This window comes from Tupaia chinensis, unplaced genomic scaffold (assembly GCF_000334495.1).
Source record: "Tupaia chinensis unplaced genomic scaffold, TupChi_1.0 Scaffold144899_1, whole genome shotgun sequence".
In the NCBI taxonomy this organism is placed as follows: Eukaryota; Metazoa; Chordata; class Mammalia; order Scandentia; family Tupaiidae; genus Tupaia; species Tupaia belangeri.
The window spans coordinates 241664-266932 of record NW_006204759.1 but is presented as its reverse complement, the minus strand read 5'-3'; the positions used below and the strand labels follow the sequence as shown (position 1 = coordinate 266932).

The following is a 25269-nucleotide window of genomic DNA, read 5'->3' as shown; positions in this document are numbered from 1 at the left end:
ACACACACACACACACACACACACACACACACACACACGCACTTGCTGTTGCTCACAACCCCTCCCACTCAGGGCGAACTGGGCTCCTTCATTTCCTGGGACTAGCCCTGCACATTCCTGCCTCTGGTCACCGGGTGCTTCCTCCAGGGCCCACCCTCCTCTTTTCTGCTGATCTAGAGCCTGCCCACCTTGCGAGAATAACAGAGCCTTAAAATGGCAACTACTGTGCAGGTCATTATAGACGTGGTTTCCCTGAGGTATAGAAAGAAACGCTTTTGACAATGGATCGTGCAAGGTACTTCTAAAGGCTACTTAGAGCCCTAGAAGAAGGAGGTTTATAATGCTACATGAAAATAGAAAAAACACAACATACACACTATGATTAAAACGGTATAAAAATGTAAATGCCCGAGGAGGGGAAAAGGCACAAGATAAAATAGTGTTTCAGAGGAGTGGGAGTCGGGACGGTGTGTGGTTATGTTTCAAGTCTCTTTACTATTATTGCCGTTTTCTTTAACACACTTGCTCTTGGAATTCAGACACCCAGCTTGTTCCTCCTCCTCCTTGAAGCCTCCCTCACTCTGGCCCATGACGCACAAGTTCAGGTCTTCTCACTTAGAATGCTGGAGGGAGCTGGGCACCCAGAGACCCAGAGGTGAGCTCTGGAGTGTGGGCTGCCAGCCCTGGTTCAAGTCCTGGCTCTCCTCCCCCAGCCTCGGATGGGTTCCTTAGCCCCTTGTGTTAAGCCTTCTCAGTGTACATGCGTGAACACGCCCACCGCACAGGGCAGGTGAGGAGCGGAGCTGACAGACCTCAACACCCAGCCCAGCACTGGGCTCACCAGAGCTCTCCGGCGTCATCTCACTGGCATGCTGCACTGTTCTCGCGTGGCCTGGCATACGTGGAAATGCTCAATCCTTTTGTAAGATATTTTCCACAGGGCTCATGCACTTGCCAGAGACAGAGAGACAGAGAGAGAAAGTAAGAAATCACCCCCTGGAGGGATGGCCACACCATAATCATCTCAGGATTTGGGTTCGCATGCACACACAGCTAGTGTGATTTTCTTTTTCTTTTTTTTTTTTTTTGAGAGGTTTTCTCTATAGGGCGCATACGCTCGCCAGACAGAGAGAGACAGAGAGACAGAAAGCGAGAAATCACCCCCCAGAGGGGATGGTCACGCCGTAATCCCTTCTCCTCCATGCTCCTCTCGGGATCTTGGGCATGCACGCACATGCGCCCAGCGTGAGTTTTAAGCCACCGGGTCCGGGACGGGAACGGTGGTCAACTACGTGGGAGTTCAGCAACACAGCCATTACGCTAACTGCTGTTTCCCAGCTATTTTGATTTTCAAGCTGCCAGGTCTAGGACTTGAACCACAGAGTTGGCCATGTAGGATCCAGTACCTTATCCACTATGCTGCCCACTGGCCCAATCTGTCTTTCTAATCTGACAGTAGGTTCCTTTAGGACAAGACCCTGCACTCTGGGACAGCCAGCCCAGGGCCCGTCACACCACAGATACAGGCTACGTTCTCTGCCGCTGTTCTTCCTATGCACGTTCGATCTATTTCCTCCCAGGTGTACCGGGTAGAAATGCCCACGGCCCAGAGGTGACAGGACTCCAGGTAAAGGAAACCTCAGGCTCACCTTATGCCACAAAGCAGGTTCTCACAGTGGAAATCACTCTGGCTCCTTCTCCAGGCTACCAGCCAGGTCAGGGCCCTTTGCCTATGCTGGGAGATGTCTCTTTTTTTATAAAGACAGGTTCTCACAATGCTGCAATTCTCCTGAGCAGCTGGGACGACCGGTGTGCACCACCACGCATGGGTTTTCCAGTGGGCCAGAAATCAAACCCAGGCTTTCCATGTAGCCTTGGTCTGCAGAGCAGCAGCGTCACCAGTGCACGCCACCGCAAGGGGCCAAGGAAGACTTTCTGATGAAGGCCTGAGACGGGGGCACCTGGCTGCACAGAGGAGGCAGCTCGGTCTTCCCTGCACGCTGACAGCAGGCGCGCCCTGGCCAGTGTACGTCACCTGGGTGCCTCAGTGTGGTCTGCACAATGCCGCTTGCCTCGCAGAGCGGGGACGAGGGTCACGTGAGGTGACGTTCAGAAAGGGGCCTTCGGCGCAGCCACTTGCCTGTCACTAAGTGCTGCCCCGGCCTGCCCTCCACTCCCTGTCCCATGGCCGCAGCAGGCAAACTCGGAGAGGGAGGCTCACCACGAGAGCACACGCCTGGAGCTCAGGCACTGGGGTCCCTCACCGTCCTCTGGAGGGCTTAGAGTCGGGGTGGAGGGCAGAGGGGGCCTACTTTCCTTCTGCCCTACCGTGAGACCTGTGGTCCCATCCTCAGCGCCTGCTGAAGGGGAGCAGGACCGAGTTCCCGGGGTTGCTGCCAGCTCCCTTCCTTGGACGTGTGGCAGGAAGGGAGGTGGGGACGGGCTGTGGGAACAGACCGTTCCGTGGCTCCACGAGGCCTGGCCATGTGGAACAGCTCAGCACAGACTCTCCACTCAGCCCGGCCATCCTGGGTGGCTCAAAGGTGGTCACAGGTCAGGACTTTACGGGCCACTGCCCAGTCCTGGGGGCCCACCTCTGCCCTCGCCATCCACAGGAGGGCTGGTAAGGGGCTCCTATCTGAGGGCCCAGGGCTGTGCCTTGGGGAGCGAGTGCTGGGAGGCTGCAAAGGCTTCAGGGGACTCTGGTCCCAGCTGCCTGCTCAGCCAGGTCAGCTGGCAGCAGGAAGGCTTGTGTTCCTTTTAACATCAACTCTCAGGCATTTAACATTCCTCGAAGCTTAAACAGAAACATTCTCCTTACCAGACCGTGCTTTCTGCTCTGCCAAACATAACCTGGCTTCCTCCCCTTCCCCCACCGCCTCCATCTGCTCCTGTCGCCAGGACTCGATGATTTATGGTGCATTTCCCCTGGGGCTCCTGGGTGAGGAGGGGGGACAGGGCTGTGGTGCAGATGGAGGAAACGCTGCCTCAGGCCCTGGCATCTGCACGTAGAGGGGCCGGGCTCCATGGTGCCCACTGAGCTGGCCACCCAAACACCCTTTCACCTTATTCCTTCTACAGCCACCAAGAGTCCAGGGGGAGTGGCAGCCCATCAGGTATCCTGCCCGTGTCTCCTCAGGTGGGAAGGGCCAGCCAGATTCCCTTCCCTGCCTGTCTCTTCAGCCAGCTGGGGACATGGAGACGGGACTCTACACCATCCATGCACAGTGGGTTCCAGGGACTGTGCTGGGAGCTCTCTCTCATCAGGCCCCATTTCCCGAATAACGGAGGACTGGGCTGCCGTTGCTTAGCAGCACTGTCTCCCTGGTGACGGTGTGAGGAGCGGGATGCAGGCCCACGGCGTCAGGAAGGAACACGGGCGACATGAGGAGCAGGGCTGGGTCCCCACCAAATGGTGCAACCCCACCCTGTTCCAACAGGAGAGCCCAAGACAGGTGCAGGGAGCAAGAGACCCACGTGGATCTCTGAGGGGCAATGCCACAGAGGACACCCAGTCTAGAGCCAGATACCAAACTGCAGCCTCAATAGCGCCCCAGAGAACAGATGCTTGCTCCAACAGCATCATGTAGCTCCCGGTTCAGACGGAGCTGCGCGGCCTGCGCCAGATCACGTCTGTAGTGATTAAGAAGCCCCAAGCACCAGTGCCCACAGCTCAGTCCCAGTACACACCAGGTGTCATGTCCCATGGCTTCACAGTCACAGGATCTACCCCCAAACCTGGCCACTTGTGTCGTAAGTGTGAGGCCATGCAAGGTGCCAGACAGGAGTCGGGACTGCTCCATGCTAAATACCCACCCTGCCCCTACACACCCCACCTCCAACCCTAGTTCTCTTGACAAGTAAGTGAGTAGCAGCCATTATCAAAACTGATGGAATGTTCCAGAGACACAGACTGCCAACGAGGGCCTTTTCTCTGCCGAGTTTGTCGAGCAACGAAAACCACAGCTGAGGCAACTTCGCTCCTAACCTGGCGGGGGACCTGCCTCCACTGACATCCAGAAGACCGGCTCTGGGCCATGACCCTGACACACACTGAGTGAGGTGCAGCCCGAGCAAGCCTGAGCGAGAGACCAGCCCCCACAGCCTACCCGGACCCCAAGCCCGTCCGGTAGAACGGCCAATGCGCAGGACGTGTGCCTCACGCCTACTCCACGCCTATAGCAGACGGCGCTCAGGGACGCAGCGGAATCCTTCTCAGCACGGTTCCAGGAACAAGCCACCCACAGACTAAAGCTGACATGTGGAAACGGAGCTGTTATCGCCCCGGTCCAGCCTGCAGAAGTGCGGTTGATCTGCCTGGGCCAGGTGCAGAAGCCTGAAGACCCAGGCGCACGTGGGCTTCTCGGGTTACGGTAAGAAGCCATCTCTAGCAGGTGAGAGCAACCATCCTGGGGAATTTTTCTCAAACCAGCTCTGAGTCGAAGTCGCAAAAGGCCAAGCACCTGGACCACGAGGCCTGCCTCCTGGTGGCTCCCCAAGCCTTGCCTGGGTGCCCAGACGCTCACCTGGATCTGCCCTTTGCCCATGATCTTGTCCACGATCTCGTTGTTGTCCTTGTTGACCTTGGTCTTGTCGTAGCACTTCTCATAGCACAGGATCCGCAGGGACTGCGAGCCCTCCAGCTCAATCTCGAACTCCTGGGAGAGATGGGACAGAGGGTCTTCAACTTCCGAAGCCGAGAGCCACGACCTCCTGGCAGGGACGGGCCTCAGCTCTGCAAGGGTGAGCCTGAGCAGCACTCGTGAGGCCCACGTCACAGGACATGGGGGACCATCCTCACTCGCTGACGCTCGCAGAGGCCTCCACGTCACTGGTGACGGGCAGTTTGGGGGCTTGAGCTGAAAGCCCAGTGTCCAACACCCACAAACGCTGGGATCAGAAGCCAGACGAGCAGGGGGTGGACGCAGGGGGATCGGGGACACCGCTGGTCCGGCCGACAGGTTTGGAACGTTGGGACAGGTGGGCACACTCCGACACGCAGGGTCCCAGGGAGGACACCGGCCCTTCCACTCACCTCATCCCACTTGGGCTCTGTCGTGTCCCGGAACACCCTGGTTTTAGCTTTGCTGACAAAATAGCCAAAGGAATCCACCTCCAGGGTACAGTACAGGTCTGCAGGGGGAGGACAGGCAGAGACACCGAGTGAGGCCTGAGAGGTCAGGGTGGGTAGTGGCGGCGATCGGCTCAGGAGGGGGAAGTGCCTCTCTCCTCCCAACATCCCTGCGGGGTGGCAGCTGGGCATGCTCTCCCGGAAGCCCTTATGCCTTTTGGTTCCCTCCCGCTGCTCGGCCTTCTTAGATGGCCTGGCCTCCCCTCCTGCACCCCCGTGTGCTGACCTCTCCCTCCTCTGCCCTCGCCATCTCCTCATCCCCACCTTCTCGGCTGCCCCCTCCCCACGCAGCCTCACCTCAAGGATTCATAGACCACAGGGACTAAAGGAGCTGCCTCTCCCCAACCCCCAATCCCAGGGGCTCTCAGCAGGGGCGTCCCTGGTGTTTGGGGTAGAAGGTGCCCGAGGGTATTTAGCAACCCTGGCCTCTGGTCCTGCCCACGTGCCTGGCGGAACCCTGAGGCATTGTGAAGCCAAGGACACCCCATCTTGCCCGCTCAGCTCCCCAGTGACGTCCTCACGGCCTTTAATTGCAACCAGAGTTGTCTCTGTGAACTTCATCCCTTCCCTCCCCGACATGACACCCAGGGGCAGAGCCTCTGGCCTCTGGCCCTACCACCGTGCACCCTTGGCACCAAGGACAGGGCTTGGGCACAGGAGGAACAGGTGGAACCGGCCGCCCGAGCACTTCAGGTCACGGAGGATGAGGGGCTGCGGAAGGGAGCCCGGGTGGGGTTTTTCCCTGCATCTGTCTTGAACCATCACCTTTATGCTGAAAATTGTGCTCTATCCTGGGACCCAACTGATGAGGCCTCACCCCAGACACCCTGCGAGTCCACACCTTCCCTCTACAACTCGGATGGTAGCATCCCCCCTGCCTCCACAGAGCTTCCATGGCAGTTCTGGGGCCCTGGGGGTGGTGGGGATGGGTGTCTATGAAGCAATAAGCCAAGCCTTGGCTGTGGGAATCAGGCGGGCAAGGGGCAGAGGTCGAAGGTGAACGTGGGGCTCAGGCTGGCTGTCTGGCTCAGCCCTAGTGCAGAGTCATGGGGCCCAGCCCCCCAGAACACACATCGGAGCTGGTCAGGGAGAGGGGGGAGAAGGGGATAGAGACTTTCAGAGGTAAGGAGAGATTTCATAGCAGCTTGCCCTGTTCCTAACCACCCAGGAGCACAGGACGCCTGCTCGTCCCCATGGGCTTGCTCCCTGAGCCCCACCTTGGCCACCAGGAAGCAGGAGAGAGGGGAGGGACAAGGCACCTGACACTGCGGGGGTCAGTGCCAGTCCAGCTTGGTGGGCTGCAGACTAGGACTGGGAACAGCCCTGTGGAGCTTTTTAACCAGGAAGATTCCTGAGGGCAGCCCCAAGAAGGGGGCTCTGAGGGACTGGGGAGGGTCCAAGAAGCTGCTGTGTAAATAAGCAGCCCCAGTGATGAGCGTGGTAGGCCTGGCCAGGCTTCGGGCAATGCTCTAAATGAAGAGCATTGGTGTCTGAAGACAGAGATCCTCCCACTCCGCCCACCACTGGCGAGTCCCCAGAGCTCCTGGAGCCTCAGGTTCCTCGGGTACAAAACGGGAATGGTATTAGGAACCCGAGGGGTGCCAGGGAGTCAGAGCAGAGGATGAGCCTCAGAAGGCTTTGAACGCACACCGCCCACACGCCGACCTTGCTCTCGTTTTCTCCGGGGACACAGTAGGCGCTCTATAAATTAAGCACTTCTGAGCTCCCATTCATCCAAGGATCAAGGCCCAGTTCCTGCCCCCCAGGGACCCACAGAGGGAGAGGCAGATTACAGGTGCCAGAGCAGCGGGTGCTGTAACCAGTTTGCCCTGAGCATGATGGGGACACAGAGCAAGGCCGATTCTCCCCGGGAACTCAGGGAGACCAGAGTAAGTTTATCAAAGGACTGTCTGTGGGTCAATGGCGTAACCTCTCACAGTGCGCTGCAGGGAGAGGGGAGGGCAGACCTCGCCTGCGGGAGGGAAAGAAGGGAGTGAGGAGGCGCCGGCAGAGAGGAGAGAGGGCAGCCCTAGTCTTCTGATCCTATGTGATGGGAAGTCCTTTCATCTCTCTGGACTCGGCTTCCTCATCTGGTAAATGGGTAGAACTACTAGCTGTCTAACAGACTCACAAATTTCTGTGTGCAGGGGACCAGCACGTGACGTGGTAGTTAGGTGCTGGACACTCCCACATGGCTGATCATGGTTTGAGTCCTGGACCTGGCAGCTTGCTTTCTCACTTTCCCTCTCTCTCTCTCTCTCTCTCTCTCTCTCTCTCTCTCTCTCTCTCTCTCTCTCTCTCTCTCTCTCTCTCTCTCTCTCTCTCTCTCTCTCTCTCTCTCTCTCTCTCTCTCTCTCTCTCTCTCTCTCTCTCTCTCTCTCTCTCTCTCTCTCTCTCTCTCTCTCTCTCTCTCTCTCTCTCTCTCTCTCTCTCTCTCTCTCTCTCTCTCTCTCTCTCTCTCTCTCTCTCTCTCTCTCTCTCTCTCTCTCTCTCTCTCTCTCTCTCTCTCTCTCTCTCTCTCTCTCTCTCTCTCTCTCTCTCTCTCTCTCTCTCTCTCTCTCTCTCTCTCTCTCTCTCTCTCTCTCTCTCTCTCTCTCTCTCTCTCTCTCTCTCTCTCTCTCTCTCTCTCTCTCTCTCTCTCTCTCTCTGGTCAAATTAAAATAAAGGAATTAATAAATAAAACTAAATAAATAATTTAAAAATGTCTATGTGCATAAAAAGTACAAATGCCCCTTGACTTCCGGTGAGCATATGTCCTAATAAACCGAAATGTTGAAAAATCCTAAATTGAACCCCCTGTAAGTCAGTTTGTAAGACTGGAGACAGAAGGTGGAGCTGTGCTTTGGGAGACACGGAAAGATTTGCACTACTGAGCCCACGGTCGGCTTTGCAGATAGCAGCCATGACGGGGAGACAAGGGAGGTGAGGCAGTGTGTGGGTGCAGTGCTCGGTCACCCGTGAGGCCGCTCTCAGGTCACAGCTAACTGGGATGGCCTTAAATGGAGACAGACGCTGAGGCTCAGAGAAGTTAGAAACTCGCCCGAGGCCACACCGCTGTCATCGGCAGATGTGAGTTAAGAGCCCTGGTGTTTGAAGCAGCTTTTCAGACGCCTGATAGGGAGGACTGGGTGAAAGCAGATCTTGGAGACAAAGGGCAAGGGTGATCCCCTGCCAAGAGAAGCTGGTTCCTGGCCCTCAGGGAAGCCCCACATCTCAAGGCATGCCGCTGGGTCTCCAGCTTGGGCGGCCCAGAGCGGAACACATGAGCACGGGGGCCGCAGTGAAAAGACGATCAACAGCCTGCCGACTTCTACGCCGCGCTCAAGGGTACTTACTGGCTGATTGTTTAAATCCCTTGGCAGAGTGGACAATAACGTGGAGGAAGCCATAGAGTCCTGGAGACTCATCATCTGCAAGAGAGAAAAGCCCCCAGGGGAGGAGGTGGTGAGAGGGTCGCCCTTCTACCCAAGGCTGGTGGGGAGGCAGATGGCCTGAGACAGCCTGAGCCGTGGTCTGTCAGCGCCACCTGGTGGCCAGCTGGAAAAGTTTCCAAAGGCCAAGACGCGCTCCTATGGGGGCTTCCCCAGGTAGCACTGAGCCTTTCTCTCTTCCACTTGTCTGGGGAGCCAGCCTACACCCACAGTCCTGTAGCAGGGATTTGTTCCCATTCCCCAGGGGTACTTCTTTCCCTCTGAAACCTGCCCGCTGATGGCTGCCCTCCTCAGTCCCACCTGTCAGAGTGAAAATGGGATGATACCATAGCTCAACCCTGTGCTGATGGAACAGACAAGGCCCACCTCAGCCCTTGCTTGGGACATCGGATCCTGAGCTGACCGAGGTGCTGACAAAAGCTTGCTTTTACAGAGCAGGCCCCATGCCAGCAGCCAGAGCCCACCCACTCTGGCCTGGTCACTAGCCCTGACCACAGCTCTCCCCTGCTCAGAAATTCCCACAGGCTTCTGGGCTTTAAGGACGAACTCCAAACTCCCTTACTTGGCATTCCAAGATCTGGTCCCCAGAAATTTACAGCCTTACTTCCTAGGCACACAGGGGAACTTCAAAAAGTTTGTGGAGAATGGAATTAAAGTTTATTTTGGTACAATTTTTAAATACATGTGCTGATTTTTCAAAATGCATATTTTCCATGAACATTAATTTTCCACTGCCAGAGGGATGGACAGACAGAAAGGGCCAGCACCCCTAAGAGGCACGGACACACTGCAATCCCTCCTCCTCCATGTACCCATTCTGTCTAGATTTGGGACACACATGCACATGCTCCTGGCATATTTTTCAAACCATGGGTACTGGGACTTGCATCATGGGCAATCATGTGGGATCTGGCTCCCTGAACCACTAGGCTTTGGGGCCTGCCCTTTCCATGAACTTTTTTTTTTTTTAAGAATCATTTACTGTTATTACCATTTTTTTTTAAAATTTGGTATAGGGCACGTGTGCTCATCAGAGAAAGAGAGAGAGAGACAGAAAATGAGAAAGCAAGCTGCCATGTCCGAGACTCGAACCATGGGGTGGCCATGTGGGAGTCCAGTGCCTTAGCCACTTTTTGGCCCCTCCATGAACTTTTGGAGAACCCCTCATGTCACTCTCTCCTCCCTTCCCTCCCCCCCACCTCCTTACCCCATCTTCAGCCTTTTGTTTCCATTACTGAACTTCATGAGCATATAAACCCATGATCCCAGGACACCAGGGTGCTGAGGAGGAGCTGGGGGCCACGTGGGGACTCCGCAGAGAACGGCCCCTCTTAAGCGCTGTGTACTTGCAACTGAACAGTCCCAGCCTAATGAGGCGTGGATCAGCCCGGGCACCCAAATGTCTGGTTGGGGCCTTAGGAAAACCCCAGCCGGGGCCTGGGGCGTGAGTCTGCAGGATGGGCAGCCTCGGGTTCAGATCTTACCGTCTTTATTGCTGGTGACAGGAATGTTGTGTACAGTCCTAAGCTTAAAACAGGATCCTGTGAGCACCTGGAGCTCCACTGAGCTCAGGACAAAGGCCTGGAGATCTGCCGGAGAAGCCGAGAGGCAGGAGCATCAGTACAGGTATCAGGGGCTGCTGTCCGCCCCCCGCAACACCCACTGCTGCTGCTCTCCCCCCGAGGCTGCTGCTCCCCCCCCCAGGCTGCTGCTCCCCACCCACTGCTCTCCCCCCGGGGGATGCTGCTCTCCCCCCTCCCCCCGGAGGCTGCTGCTCTCTCCCTCGGGGGCTGCGGCTCTCCCCCCGGGGGCTGCTGCTCTCCCATGGGGGCTGCTGCTTTCCCCCCGGGGGGGGCTGCTGCTCTCCCACAGGGGCTGCTGCTCTCCCCCCACCAGTGCTGCTGCTCTTCCCTGGGGCTGCTGCAGGAAAACAGCTCTAGAGGCCGAGTTAGTCCTTGGGAAGGAGGATGGACTTGCCCCAGCTGGGCTCTGGGACCAGTCCTACCACTAATTTGTTGTATGCCTTCAGTAAACCACTTAAGTTCTTTGGACTTCAACTGATCAGTAACTAGCTGAATACCACTGTCCCAGCAACTTCCATAGTGGCCGTGAGGGACAAAGGGGAGACACAGAAGAGCTGAGTGCTCGGAAGTGCACAAGGCCCATGGCTGCCACGGGCGTCCCCAGGGCGTGTAACGCGGGCAGGACTTACCCTTCTTCTGCAGTTTCTGAATGGCTTCTCTCCACTCTGACCTCTCGTAGTCCGAGGATAGTAGGAACAGGTAGCTCTGAAGAGAAGAGATGAGAATTCAGTGAGGGACAATAGGCAGGTCACCAATATTCCAAGATTCTGGAGCCCCCAACACAACTCCTTCTTACCCAGGCACCCATAAGCATGAAGAAGGCGGGTGGGATTTGCAGGTGGCCAGCTTCCAGGGAAGCCAAATGTGGCAGTGCCAGTGGTGGCCAGCAGAGGGCGCCAGCTCCACACCAGTAGGGAGAGGGAGGCTGGGCTGGAGACCCGGCAGGCTCCTTGGGAAATGGGGGCCTGAGGTTCTGCTTCCCACAGATCAGAGTCAGGAGCCCTGGACTAAAGAAAGGGACTGCCTTGGTCCCAGCCCACCCTTTCTGACCTTTCCATTCCGATTGTGGATCCGAAACGGGATTGTTGGGGAGTTGAGCAGCAGCAAGAACTCGTTCTCAAACATCTTCTTTTTCAGGCGCTCGATGGCCCGGCTCTGCCCTTTGTTGGCTTTCTGCAGGAGAGAAGGGCACAGATGGTCTCCCTCACTCTCAGCCTCCACTTCTCCCTGAGCAGCTAAGCACAGCATCCCCCAGTGTGTTAATCATGGTTTTTATCTTCTACATTTTATGAAGTTTTGACATCTTGGGGGGGCCTAAGCTAGGTGAGGAGAAGGTCCCTCTCAGGGCTGGTTAATTCCTAAGACTGAAAGTGATCCTCTGTGTGCACACCTTTCATATGCAAACCAACTCCTAGGACGCCCACGTCCCCAACCACCAACTTTGCCTAGGTCTTTCCCTTTTTAAATTGTGCTAGGGTGCCTGCCCAGAGGGAGAGAGACAGAGAGAGAGGGAAAGTGATAAAGTACCCCTCACGGGGACGGCCATGCCACAATCCCTTCTCTTCCATTTCTCCTCTTGGTATTTTGGGCGAGCGTGCACCCATGCCGCCTGTTTTTCAGCTCGCTGGGTTGGGACTCACACTGTTCAGTCAATCATGTGGGATCCAGCCATCTGAATCAGCGTGTCAGCAACGGGCCTCCTACTTTGTTTAACTCTCAACCTTGACCAAAGCAGTACTTCCTCTGCTAAAACCACATAAGGCCTGGGACAGACCACTGGAGACCACCCCTATAACCACAGCCAGCCCACGTCATCGAAACCAGCCGGCCCTCAGTTGTCTCCCTGCCCTACTGCGCTGCAGAGACTCCTGGAAAGGCTGAGTGTGGCCCATGCCTTCCTGGCTCTTCTGCCTCCTGTCCAAACCTGGTGCTTCCCACGTGGCCTCACAAGGTATACTGAACCCCGCTTTTTTAGGAACTGTGACTAATCGGAATCTTTCAGTGCCATCAGCCTCTCTACTGTCACTTGGTCACCTCTATAACTTGAATCCTGAGTACAATAGAGATGCCCTGCTTGAAAGACCTCAGGCACCTTTCAGCATAAAGCCACATCTGCTGGCCTGGCATGGCCTTCCCCGTGAGGTTCTAGACTGTGTTCAGCCTGATATCCCATATCCCACCACTCCCACCCACCCTCAACCTCAGCAGCTAACAGGAATTCGATAGGTCCGAGGACCTCTAAGACATACTGGTAAATGAAAAGGTTAAGATGTGAAACAGAGGGAGAAAAAAAAAAATATATATATATATATAAATACAAAATATATATATAGAGAGAGAGAGGGAGGGAGAGGAAGAAGTTTTAAAAGGTTTATAAAATGGAAAGAAAGTCTGAGTTTATTTTGGTGTAAAAAAATTTGAAATCCATTTTTTTTTTTAAGATTTTTAAAATTTAACTTTATTTATCATTATTTTCCAATTTGATTATGGGGGGGAGTAAGAAAGCAAGCCACCAGGTCCAGGACTTGAACCGCAGTCGACCACATGGGAGTCCAGGGCCTTTAACCACCATGCCACCTGCTGGCCCCGAAATCCATAGTGTTTTTAATTTTTTCATATTATGCATCTTCCACGAACTTTCTGAAGGCCTCTTGAAAATATGAATTTATACTTAAACACACACAAACCCAATATAAACATGAAATAGTTTAGAAAGATGCACCTGAAACTGTTAAATGGAAGGTAGCTAAGGACCAGTTTTATTCTAAACCCTTTGGTATTGTGAGCATTGGTTATAATAAACCAGCATTATATTGGTAATAATAATAATAATAATAATAAAATACTTAAAAAACTTGTTAAGGGCTGGCCCTGTAGCACAGTGGTTAAACACAGTGCATTGGCAGTGAGATTCCGCATTGCTGACTGCAGTTCAAATCCCAGCCTTGGTAGTTTGGAAAACATTCCAGGTGCATGTGTGTGTAGCCCACGGTGGTGGTGGGGTGGTGCTTTCGTCCCCCTCTCTGACAAGTACACAGACCCTCTGGCAAAACAAACAAACAAAATTGTCATTGTGTAAAAAAGATACATGAAAAAAATAATAACTAAAAGAACCAATGGCTGCATCTTCTGTGACTCAGAGGATGGCCACTGTGCCTCTCCAGGGATTCTCATCGTCTGTGTCATGCTCTGTGGTCAGAAATGGGCATGTCCGCCTTCACTGGAGAACGGTGTCCCTGAGGTGTCTAGCTAACTCCTTGCAGCCAGCAGCCAGGGGAGCTCAGGAAGGCTGAGTTGACTGAGCAAAAGCCATACCCTGCACATCCGGAGCACAAAGCCTGCCAGCTCCCAGGACTGGGTGAGAACATGCACGCAGAGTGCCCTGCAGTGAGAAGAGTGGGCAGTGCCAGATGGGGAATAAGCTCACCTGAAGTAGGCTGAGGCCCAGCCGTCAGGACACCTGTGTTGGTCAGGATGCTCTCTCTGGGCAGGAGCACCCCAACACCCTCAGTCCTAGGACATCCCCCTGCCCCAAACACCCCTGGGGTTAAAACTGTGGTCTTCCTCTCCCCTGTTCAAAGAGAGATGTCTGAGTTGAAAGAACCCTTGGAGGCCATCTAGTCAAATACTGTGCAATAATAATTTACTAAATAGCCTTTTTTATATGCTAAGAGTTAGGGCTATGTAAAGAAAGCAGCCCCCTCACCAGAATTCAAATTCTAGCGGGGAAGGGAAAAATCTGACCATGCAGCTCTAAGTCAGTACCATCACAGTAAAGTCGGAGGTGAACATCATGCGCTGGGAACAGGGCACTCAACTCAGACTCGAGGGGGTGAGAATGGATGTCAGAGAAGGCCTCCACAGTGGTGGAGGGGAGGAGCCACGCCAGGAGGGGTGAGGGAGAGAGACCAGGCCAACGAGACCACACCACAGAACTTCTTTCTGCTCACCGGAAAGGCTCTTCTTGTGGTGCTTTCCTATAGACACTGTTTTGGAATATATGAACTTAAGACTATACATTTTCCTCTAAATGGTGCTTTGGATACATCCCGTGGAAATTAGTATGGAATACTTGTTTTCATGCTCCAAATTGTTTAGTTTCCATTCTGATTTCCTCTTTAACTTCAAAGTTTTAACTTTCCAGGCATATAATTTAATAGTCTAGTTGTGGATTTCTACATGTACTGTAGTCTATGAACAGGATCTGTATGGTATTGATTTTTTTTGAGAGAGATTTTTGCTATAGGGCATGTATGCTCACTGGAGACACAAAAATAGAGAGAGAAAAAGCAAAAAATCACCCCCCAGGGGGATGGCCATGCCACAATCCCTTCTCCTCCATTCTCCTCTTGGGATCTTAGGCACACATATACACATGCCTGGCAGGAGGTTTAAGCTGCCGGGTCCAGGACTTAAACCACAGTCGATTATGTGGGAGTCCAGTGACATTATGCCATTTGCTGGTTCCAATGGTATTGAGTACAAAAAAAAAGAAAAGAAAAGAAAAAATTGAGGTTTTTTTTTTTTTTTTAGTGGCTTAATATAAGATAAAGTGTTTATAAATGTTCCATGTGTGTTTGTTTGAAGAGAACCTAAGTTCTTTAGAAAGGGCACACGCTTCTGTGCATTTTAAAGATATATATCTTAATTTTGCTAATCAAGTTCCCTCTCTCCTTATTTGCCTTTGATTCGTCAGTTTCTGAGAGGCCTCCCAAATCCTTTCTCTTCTGTATGTGTGCCTTTCCTTAAGGGCTTCTTTTCTTCCTTCTCTTGCTTCCCTTTTCTTCAGTGTTCGACACGCACTGTTCTTCACAACGAACACCCCTGAGTTCCAAGCACTGCGTCCTTGGTCTCCCTCCTTCTGCTCAGAGCTCATCTGCCATGCTCAGGGACTTTCCCTCAGCACAGACACACTGAGGGCCCCATCCTGGCACCCTGCTTCCCTCAGACCCTCAGACCTTACTACTTCCCCTCCCCTCCCCTTCCCATCCCCAACACATGGCCTGTACTCCTGGGTCCAGAGAACTAGCAACGGCCCCAGGCTGAGATGCCAGGCACTTCTCACCTCCTTCTGGATCTCACTCTTGAGTGCAGAGATCTTCATTTTCATATCTTCCAGCTCGTGGTCTGGGAAGGGGTGCACCTGGGGGCTGGCTTCAGACTCCTCGGGGGATGGAAACACTAAGTCGGCCAACGGGATGTACCACTTACAGTCATATTGTTGGTGCTTCCTGCAACCAAGAGGGAGGGAGACCTGAGCCACAGGGACACTAGTTCTTCAAGCCTGACCTACTGGGCCCGAAAGATTTACTGAGAACCTGTCAGCAGCAAGGGTGACCTCTGCCCTTGGGGAGCTCGATCAGGAAGCACACACGGGGAGTAACGAGAGTCAGGTTCCTCGCCCATCCTCCGCCCACAATTACGGATGTTTTAAACATCCCTAACCACTAGGGTATCAAGAAGAATGAAGCCTTCTTGGTTGGGTTTCTACTTTTTCCTATTCCCCATCCCCTTTTCCTGCTTCTAGCCTACCCATACTTAGCTCACATTCATCATCCTTTAGGCTACAGAGTACAGATGTTATTCTGAACATCTACTCCAACCACTAGAGGTCTCCTAAGTACTGTGTTAAGAATTAGAGTTCCATATAAGCTTAATAAGAAAGAGTGCTGGGGCCAGCAGGTGGCATAGTGGTAAAAGGTGCTGGACTCCCACATGGCCGACCATGGATCAAGTCCCAGACCTGATGGCTTCCTTTCTTTACTTTCAATCAATCAATCAATCACTCTCTCTCTCTGGTCAAGTTGAAAAATAATAACAATTAAAATCTTTTTTTTTTTTTTTTTTTTAAAGAAAGAGTGCTATGGTTGATTAATAATGTCTGCCATGGGCACGGAACCGAACACAAAATTATGTATGCTTCTTATTGCCATTTCTACCTTAGAACTATTTCAGATATGATCTAGTTCCAGGGAATCACAGAACGCAGTCACGTATGCTTATTATTGTCATTTCTGCTTTAGGACTACCTCAGATGTGATCTACTTCCAGGGAGTCACGGCCTTTATCAAAGCTCACAGTAATCGCTCCTGCTCTGATCTCTTGCAAGGCTTAGCTGTGCAGCTCTCATTCTGGCCCCTCAGTGTGGTGAGCACATGGGCTTCTCTTCCCTGTGCTATAAGGTAGGCACTTGGCACCCAGTAGGTGATAATGAATGAACACTGAATAACCTTTTCTACTCATGGCATAAAGCAGACCCACATTCCTGGCTACAGATATGGAAGTGGAAAGGAGTTCTTGAGAGAGTAGGGTTCAAATCCTATCTCCTCCACTTTTAGCTGTGTGACCTTGGGCAACTTATTTACCTTCTCTGAGTCTTCTCTTTCATCTGTGAGATAAGGATAATAATAACTACTTTGTGGAATTGTTGGGAAGATTCAAAATAATGTACACAAGGCATTTGTCATGGCACCTGGTATGGCACGAGCCCTCAATAAAAAGTAGCAGTAGATATAATGAATATTCACAGAACTGCAGTTAGCAAAAATGCAGAAATGTCTAATAAAAGGAGGATGCCGAAGTAAATTATGGCATATCCATTTGTAACATCATGCAGTAAAGTAAAATGATGATTATGAAGATTAGGCAGCAATAGGGAAAATGCTTATGACGTGACATAGAAAAAGCAGAGCCCCAAATTGGGCATTCACTCTGATTACAACTATATGAACATTTAAAAAAGGGAGAAGGAGAGGCAGCAGCAGGAGACTGATGCTTATGTTCGGGTAGGTGAATGGTTTATTTCTGTAATGTGATTTATTTTTAGAAAAAAAAAAAAGGTTATGTAGCAAAATAAAATGTTCATAAGTGAATGTGTGAGGATATGTATATATGTACATATATTTTTGAAGACAGAATCTCTGTCATACTCTTTAGGCGTCAACCTCCCAAGTAGCAGGACTACAAGTGTGCTACTACACCTGGATGTAAGGTGGGTAAGGTGGGCCAGGAAATGAACCCAGGCATGCCATGTGGCCTCAGCCTACGGAGTGGCAGCGTCAACTAACACACACTAACATAGCTGGGCCTAATTCCTTCTTTTTTCTTTTTTAGTTCTGCTATAGTGCATGTGCACTGTTGGAGAGAGGGGGAGAAAGTGAGAAAGCATCCCCAGGGAAGATGGCCACGCTGCAATCCCTTCTTCTCCATTCGCCTCTTGAGATTTGGGACATGCATATGTATGAACCTGGTATGATGTCAAGCTGCTGGGTCTGGGACTCAAACCATGAAGTTGGCCATGTAGGGTCCAGCTGCCTTGACCACCACACCACCTGGTTGGCCCTTAAGTGATATAATAATTATTTATTTGTTATTATTATTTCTTAATTTGACCAGAGAGAGAGAGAGGGAGTGTGCCAGATTCAGGTCTTGAACCGTGGTAGGCCAGGTACAAGTCCAGCGCCCTTAACCACCACGCTACATGCCAGCCCCAACTGAGATACTTTTAACAAGGAATAAAAATATAGGTTGCCCCTGGTTGCTGAGGGGTCCACATGGGGCAGGGTCTGGTCCCCCCAGCTGTGACCCGACATGCCTGAACACTCACCCTGCGGAGGTCTTCTTCAGCTTGGCGCACAGTAGGACGTCTGTAAAGAGGAAGACGTGCCGCAGCTTTCGCGAGCTCTCCGACACTTCCACCAGGAAGCCGTCCTTCACCAGCTGCCGTGTCTGAGGGAGATGGCACACCCCACCGCCTGCTCAGAGAGGTGTGCAGCCCGGGACCAGGACTCCACTTGGAGCACCATCCAGCTAGGGAGGGAGGCTAGAGGGAGGGGCTGCTGGTTTAGAGCACTGGCTTTGGAGTCACACGGACACGGGTTTGAATCCAGACCCTGCTACTTCTTGGCATGAGATCTTGCCACTTCTTGGGAAAGTTCCTTGGCCCGAGTCTCAGCGTAACCATGTGCAAAGTGGGGTCAATGAGGTGTGCAGCCCGGGACCAAGACTCCACTTGGAGCACCATCCAGCTAGGGAGGGAGGCTAGAGGGAGGGGCTGCTGGTTTAGAGCACTGGCTTTGGAGTCACACGGACACGGGTTTGAATCCAGACCCTGCTATACTTCTTGGCATGAGATCTTGCCACTTCTTGGGAAAGTTCCTTGGCCCGAGTCTCAGCGTAACCATGTGCAAAGTGGGGTCAATAATTCCTGCCTCGTAAGGTAGGATTCTCCAAGCAGGTGTGGGTAAAACAGTGCAGTACCTGGCTCATACCATGAGACCTAGAAATGCTGGCTTTCTCCCTTCCTGCAGCTACAACAGATCCTGCCTCAATGGGCCCTAGGCCAGGAATGACCTGGTTTCTCTACCCTGGGGCATGAGCGCCCATCCCCAAAACCCCTCCCAACCTAAAAACCTGATCTAGCTTCAGCTCAGCTTTGACTGCAGACCCACTAGGCCTCAGTTGCCTAAGAGGACTCATCCATGACCCTCAATGGGTGGGAGACCCTGGGCTATCTTCAGTGGGGCATGGCAGTGTCCTAGGGGACTGTGGCTGCTTGTGACCTGGCTCCTAAGTGGTCAGGAACATGTTGCTTCACTTGGGACCAGGGTTTCCTGCTCACACCCTCAGAGCCCGCAGGCTTCTCTGGAGCTCTCTGGATCTGCCAGCCTCGTGTGGGTGTGTACCGTGTGGGCTACATCTGCTGCAGTGCACAGGTGGACAGACTGCAGGGCCACAGGTAAGATGGCCTGAGGGTGAAGGGAGCGGATCCCACGTATCTGACAGCAGTTTGCGTACTGGCCCTGGCGGCCTGAAAAATACAGGTGCATGTCCAAAGTCTCGACAGGATGGAGGAATGGAGACGGGACTGGCATGACCATTTCCTGCAGGAGAGTGAGTCCTCTCTCTCTCTCTCTGGTGAGTACACATGGCTCTGACAAGTAAAAAGAAAAAGGTCCTTAAACTAATGGTGCTCTAAGCCTCCTGGAGAAGTTTCGGATACCCCTGGAGTGAAACAAACGAGTGACCTGCTGGGGCGCCGCAAACCAGAGCGGGACAGCACACAGCGACAGCTCTTAGACCCCATTACTCACTCTCCAGACATGGTCCCTCATTAACTGTCTTCCCAGGAGACACTAGAGGCTCGTAAATACAACAAAGGAGCATAAGCCCAGTGAGCCTTCACACCCAAATGCCACTTAATTACCTCGACTGGACAGAAAGCACGGTATCTGGGCCAGGCTGCTGACCCGGGAGGGTCACTAGCCCTTGGATTCTGCACTCTGCTTCCTCTCACTGGGTCCCCAGGGACCTGGAGCTGCTGTACCACGTTAAGGTGCCCACGTGGGACACATGCAGGGTGGCAGCTTCGGCCACTTCTAGTACCAGCCTTTGGTAGCTGCCGGGCTCACTCTAGTTCCCGCTCACCTGGCTACACAAGTCAACCTGAAGTTCAGAGTTCCCACTCACCCCACCTCCTGGGCTGCCCCTGAGAGCACCAGATGGCCAGAGGGGCTGTTTGTATTTAAGAATGAAGGACCCAATGGCCTAAGGTGTGTGTGTGGGGGGGCGGGGGGTGAGATACGGACCCGCAGACAGATAGCTCTAGGTGAAGAATCTGATTCTGACGACTATGGCTGAGACCTGTACAGATCTACACAGACTCGCCAGGTCTCGACTTCCTCTTCTGCCTCATTAGATTAGGATGAAGAGCAAAGAGACACTGGATTTAATGCTCTCAACCTAGGGCCTAAAAAGTTGTAGGCAATCAGGGTGACAAAGGGCTGAAGTCCCCTCCTTGGCTGGGAACGGGGGACCAGGGTTGGAGAGACACGGGGCACACAGCAGTGACCCTTGTGCAGGAAGGAGAGTAGGCACGGGGGCCCTAGTTCACCCCTACTCCCCAGCTTGGGCGTGAGGCTGTGCCGGTTCTAGGCTCACCTCCCCCTTGGGGGTTGTGACGGCAGTCCGGCGGGGGTCGATGTCCTCATTGATGCTGGACAGGAAGTTCTGGGAGATGCGGAGGGCGTCCTGTAGCAGGGGGTAGTCTGGGTGGTCCACAGGGGTGTGCTTCAGCAGGTCCTGGGAAGGGATGTGGCAATGAGTCCTAGGGCTCCATGGAAAGACTGGGGCGTACTCAATCCTCACTTAAGGAACAGGAAGGAGGCTACTCGGGGATCCACATTTTAATCTAGTTATGTGTGTGAAATCTGAACTAAAATTTAGGGTCAGAGCGAAGCCAGGTGGAGTCTCGTCTCACCAAGCAGCTGGGAAAGACACCCCTCTCTCCACCCACAGCTGCTCCAAGGACACTGGAGACCACGAGGCAGGGGACGGGAAGCAGGAAGGGCCTGGCTCCTGGGGAGCATTTGGCCAAATGTCAAGCTCAGTAGCCAAGCTATATTTAGGTCCTAGGCCGTTGGCATGGTTACTGCAGGCCAGGCAGCCGCAGTAGGGCTCAGGGACCCTCTGCCAATCTCCCCAAAAGGGGTGTTAATGACTCCAGCACCCTCTCACTGGACTCAGTCTTTCACTGAACTCCTAACCCCTCCCTGGCCACTTGGGGAGCTCAACTCACGTGCAGGACCAGGGTGCTCCGGGTGACTCGGTCGATGGGCTTGTAGAGCAGAGCTGTGGGGAAGGCAGAGAGGAGGCAGGGTGATGAAATACGGGCAGTTCGAGCCTTAGTGACCAGCTCTCTCCCGGTACCCATCTTGCTTCCCTGCACGTCCACTCACTTGCAGGAAGCCAAAGTGGGTTCTGTGGCAACCTGCACCTCCATTCTCACTCCAGGACAGGTCGAGCATCAGGAACAGGGGAGGCCCGGCCCTGGCTGCAGGGCTCCTCCCCATCCCTGCCTCCTTGTCATTTCCCACCAGACCTGACGTCTTCGAGGGCTGTCCCCAGGTCTGTCCTGCCTGATCCTGCACTCCCCACCCTGAATCACACAGCTACCCTCGCCATGCCCCACAGAGGTCTAGCACACTCGGTCACACCAGGATCCCAGAATGAGGGAAGGGGACATGCTGTTTTCCAGGGAGGGCAGCTCCCCAGGCCTGATCATGCTCATGCGCTCCACCAGAAGACCTGGTACAGCCAGCTGGGAAGGACATGCTTCATTCTTTTCAAGTGTTTTTTGGGGCCAGCAGGTGGCATGGGTTCCCACATGGCTGACTGCAGTTTGATCCTGAACCTGGCAGCCTGCTTTCTCGCTTTTCCTTTCTCTCTCTGTCTCTCTCTGGTCAAATTTTTAAAAATAACAATAAGAACAAATGGAATTAAATAAGTAATTCCAAAAAAAGTTGTTTTCTTTTCTTTTGCTATAGAATGTGTGTGCTCACTGGAGAAAGTTGAAAAGAGAGAGAGAAAGTCCCCCAGGGGAGACGGACGAGCTGCAATCCCTCCTCTTCCATTCTCCTCTTGGAATTCTGGACACACATGCACATGCACCTGTCATGTTTCTCAAGCTGCTGGGCCCAGGATTCAAACTGTGTAGTTGGTCATGTGGGATCCAGCCACCTTCACCATCATGCTACCAGCTGGCCCGGGCATGCTTCATTCTGTCCCAAACAACTGGCCTCACCGGTAGAGGGGAAGACCCCTCTACATGCCTTCAACCCCCAAGGCAGAAAGGCTAGGGACCAGGAGGCAGGCCACACCTCCCCAGAGAAGCTCTGCTCTCAAGCAGGTGGCAGCCTGAGGGGCACAGATATCTTGAAAGCGCTTGTGGAACCTCAGAGAGGCTGGGGAAATGCAAGCTCAGCTAGGCCACCATGGGCCACACCCCTCCACAGCCTGGACACCAGGCCAGGATTGCTGAGCTGCAGCAGGGACAGACGGAGGCAGCAGCTGGCAGACCAGCACTTGCACATGTCCCTCCTGTGAGGAGCTGAGTCTGCTCCCCCCAACACGGGTGGTTCAACTTTGCCCTGCACCTGGAGGCTGCTGTCCACGGGGTCATGACCTCTGGCCTCCTGCCAGGGGCAGTAAGAGGCCGGATGCTGGACGGGAAGGAGGAGCCTAGATTGGGAGTCCCACAAGACACTGGTGGTGACAGATCCTAGAACCTACGCTCATGGCCTGTGCAGCCTCCGAAGCGGAGTCCCCCGAAGCCGTAGACATAAAGGCCCTGTGGCTGCTAAACAAACACCTCCAAACTGCTACACAAGCACTTCAAGAGCGGGTTTCTGACTGTGAGGAGACGTGGTCTCAGTGGCATGGCACGAATCTCATCTGTAGCCTTCGCTTCGAGGCCCCTGAGAATCACTAGGGAGGCTCTTCAAAAATACAGATGCCTGCCCTCTATCCCCATCAAACCCGGGTCCCGGCAGGGGGACCCAGGGCGCCGGCATTTCCTTGGCGCTCCATGGCTGCTTCTGAAGGGCAGTAATGGAGGGAGCCCCTGCTCCGTGCAGATGCCTTTCCTGTGACGTATCTGCAGCCCTTCTCATGGAGCAATTTCTGGGGCCCCTCCTCTGGGCGGTGGGACCTAGACGGACAGGGCCAAGCTTGGGGGACAGTGAGGGTAGAGCTCAGTGACCAGCTCAGGGCAGGGACCCATATCTGAGGCTGTCTGAGGCACCCACCTGTGGCTCAGCCCGTCTTCAGGGGGAAGATCACACCCCAAGGATCCCAGAGACCCACAAGCAAGCACAAGTTCAGTGGACACCTGCCAGGGTGGGCCGAGGTGCAGCCCAGGGACAGCAGATACTGCACTGTCAGCCCTCTCTCGGTCCCAGGAGGAGGAGGGCTCTGACTAAGCTCAGAGGGCTGCACAAATGGCGGGTTGGGTTTCAGAGAGGTTATTAATGTGTCTCTAGTTACCTCCAGAGGCCACCGGATTGGGGCCATGGGATGAGTCCTGTGCCCCAGCCTCAGGCTGGGTAGGGGGAGGAGTAGCGGGGAGGAGGAAGAAGTAGAGAGAGGAAATAGAGGAGGGCGCAGGGCCACAGTCAGATATGGGGGGACCAGGAGAGGAGTGTCTGTGCTCCCCAAGGCTCTTCCCTGAGAATTCAAGATTAGGGGCTCTTGGCCCCCAAACTCCTGCCCCTTTACTTGCCCCCTGGCCCTGGCAGGCTACCCTGCCTCCAGTCCCTGCTCTGCTCACTCTCCAACTTCTCACTATGCCGTTCCTGCCTTGCTTGGGACACCCACCGCCCACCGAGATGCCACCCCATCTCTTCCTGCAAGACGCTTCCCTGACCAAGAACCCCGGCAAAACACCTGCAGGGCCTAAAAGTCAAGCCACTGACATGGGCACCTGGTCTCTCACTTGCAGGATACTCGCTGTGTGAGGGCCCTTAGTTAACAGCTTGACATGCATTCACTCCTGCAATTAAACGGGAAGCAAATCTGACCGGCCCCGGTTTACTGACAAGGAAACTGAGGCACAGAGACATTATGTAACTTGCTCACAGTCACAAAGCTGTGAGTGGTAGTTGGGTTTTGAGTCGAAGTCTACCCACGCTCCTAACTGTGAGCCGTCCTCTTCCCCAGGGGAGGGCAGTACCTGTAAAAGCTCAGCAAACCCCGGCAGGTTCTCGGAAAGATCTGCCAGAGGTGGTGAGAGAGCTGGCCTCGCTTGTTATCAGAGCGAGTCCCTACTAAAGAACCAGTTCCTTCATCCCACATTCTCCACTTAGAAAGTGACTTTGAAGACAGTCTCACAGGAGCCAAAGATGCCCTGAATGTTGGGTCCCAGGCCTGTCTAAGACTGAGCTTCCTTTTGGGGAGGGAGGGGAAGCACAAGGCAGACCCCATTTCCTTCTTAGGGATGCAGAGTAACTACTAGGCAGACCAAGAACATTTCCCCTCCGCTCTCTAACGGGCCAGTGTAAAGTTCAGCTCTGCTCTTGACCCCACTGTCTGAACCCGAGCCGAGGGGCAGGGGCACAGGGCCCCGTCTGCCCAGCAATGAGAGTGACCACAGCTGTCCTGCTGGGTGGCCGGCGAGAGCTGTCTCTGGCATGAGTGGTCTCCAAACCACGACAGCCCAAGAAGGTAAGGGCGGGGTCCTGCACAGTGCCTCTGGGAGGAAGTCCGGGAATCTCATCAGCAATCTTCCCGTGAACTGCCGCCTCTTCAGCTCAGCCTTAGGACAGCGAGCACCACGGGGGTCGGGGGCCGGGGAAGCAAGTGACTGAGAAGGGGGCAGGACAAAACGCCTGGTGGGTGGGCAGAGGAGGGTCCTAAACCCAGCCACCTGCTGCTCCAACATGCATGGCCCAGAGCGGCTGGCCTGGAGGCAACACATGCGCCCCACACCCTGCCAAAGGCAGCTTGGGTCACCCCTAAGGCAGACAGCAGGGCCCATGGGCCCCTGACACCTCTCTGCCTAGGCGTGCTTCAGCCACAGACGAGTAACAGCATGCACCCGTCCTAGGACCCCCAGCTGAGGGAGCTGCAGAGAGGATGGCCCAGTCCCTTCCACTGAGCGGTGGGTGTGTGACCTTCACAAAGCAGCAGCCTGCCACACCCCCCTCCTGCCAGCATCACCACCTCAGTTCAGCTCATGGGTCTCAGGGAGCTGGGGACACACCTCCTCGGAGCACCCCAATTCCCTGTTGCTTCCCTTGCTGCACCAGCTGCCCACTGCCCCGCTGCTCTGGGAGAGGCAGTGTGTACGCCTGAGCGAACAATACCCGCCTGCTCCACTCCTCTCCTCGCTCCAGAAACAAAGAAACTCCCAACTTCTGCCTCTAGCCCAGGCTGGCAACCTCTCTGTGCCCAAATGCCACTCTCCTACTGACCCCTCTCTCTGGCCTCAGGGTCTCCAGGCCTGCAGGTACAGCCTGTCACTTTCTCTCCTTAGCCACCTCTCCAGGGAGATGCCCAGACCCTCTCACATGAACCCACCAATCCCTTCAAATCCTTAGGGTGGGGGAAGGCTGGTTCTTCCATTTCAAAGCCACCCTGCCCAGAGCAGCCCCCAGACTTCAGCTCCAGGAACGCTGGTCCAGCCACGCACCCACCCTTCCTTCTCTGCTGCCCCCAACCTCAGCAGACACATTCAAGCCCACTCCAGCCGCCTCCCTCTGTGGAGGGGCGCCTAGGTTACCATAGGTGCAGTTACAGCAGAAGCGGATGATGAGGAGAATCTCCATGGCAGCCCCTGTCCCTGCACCAG

The 25269-nt window shown here is 54.1% G+C and overlaps 1 protein-coding gene across 4 annotated transcripts in view; it reads right to left on the bottom strand.

Moving 5' to 3' along the window:
* ABR (ABR activator of RhoGEF and GTPase) overlaps nt 1-25269 on the bottom strand; it is a 172427-nt gene that overhangs the window by 40040 nt on the left and 107118 nt on the right. For all 4 annotated transcript variants that reach the window (XM_006167512.3, XM_006167513.2, XM_006167511.3 and 1 more), the window contains 10 exons: nt 20722-20774; nt 20085-20225; nt 17752-17873; nt 15211-15376; nt 11196-11318; nt 10775-10850; nt 10047-10151; nt 8467-8541; nt 5036-5133; nt 4527-4658 (listed from right to left, as the gene is read on the bottom strand). In XM_006167512.3, coding sequence (XP_006167574.1) covers nt 4527-4658; nt 5036-5133; nt 8467-8541; nt 10047-10151; nt 10775-10850; nt 11196-11318; nt 15211-15376; nt 17752-17873; nt 20085-20225; nt 20722-20774 — 1091 coding nt within the window. The remainder of the gene's footprint in view (nt 1-4526; nt 4659-5035; nt 5134-8466; nt 8542-10046; nt 10152-10774; nt 10851-11195; nt 11319-15210; nt 15377-17751; nt 17874-20084; nt 20226-20721; nt 20775-25269) is intronic.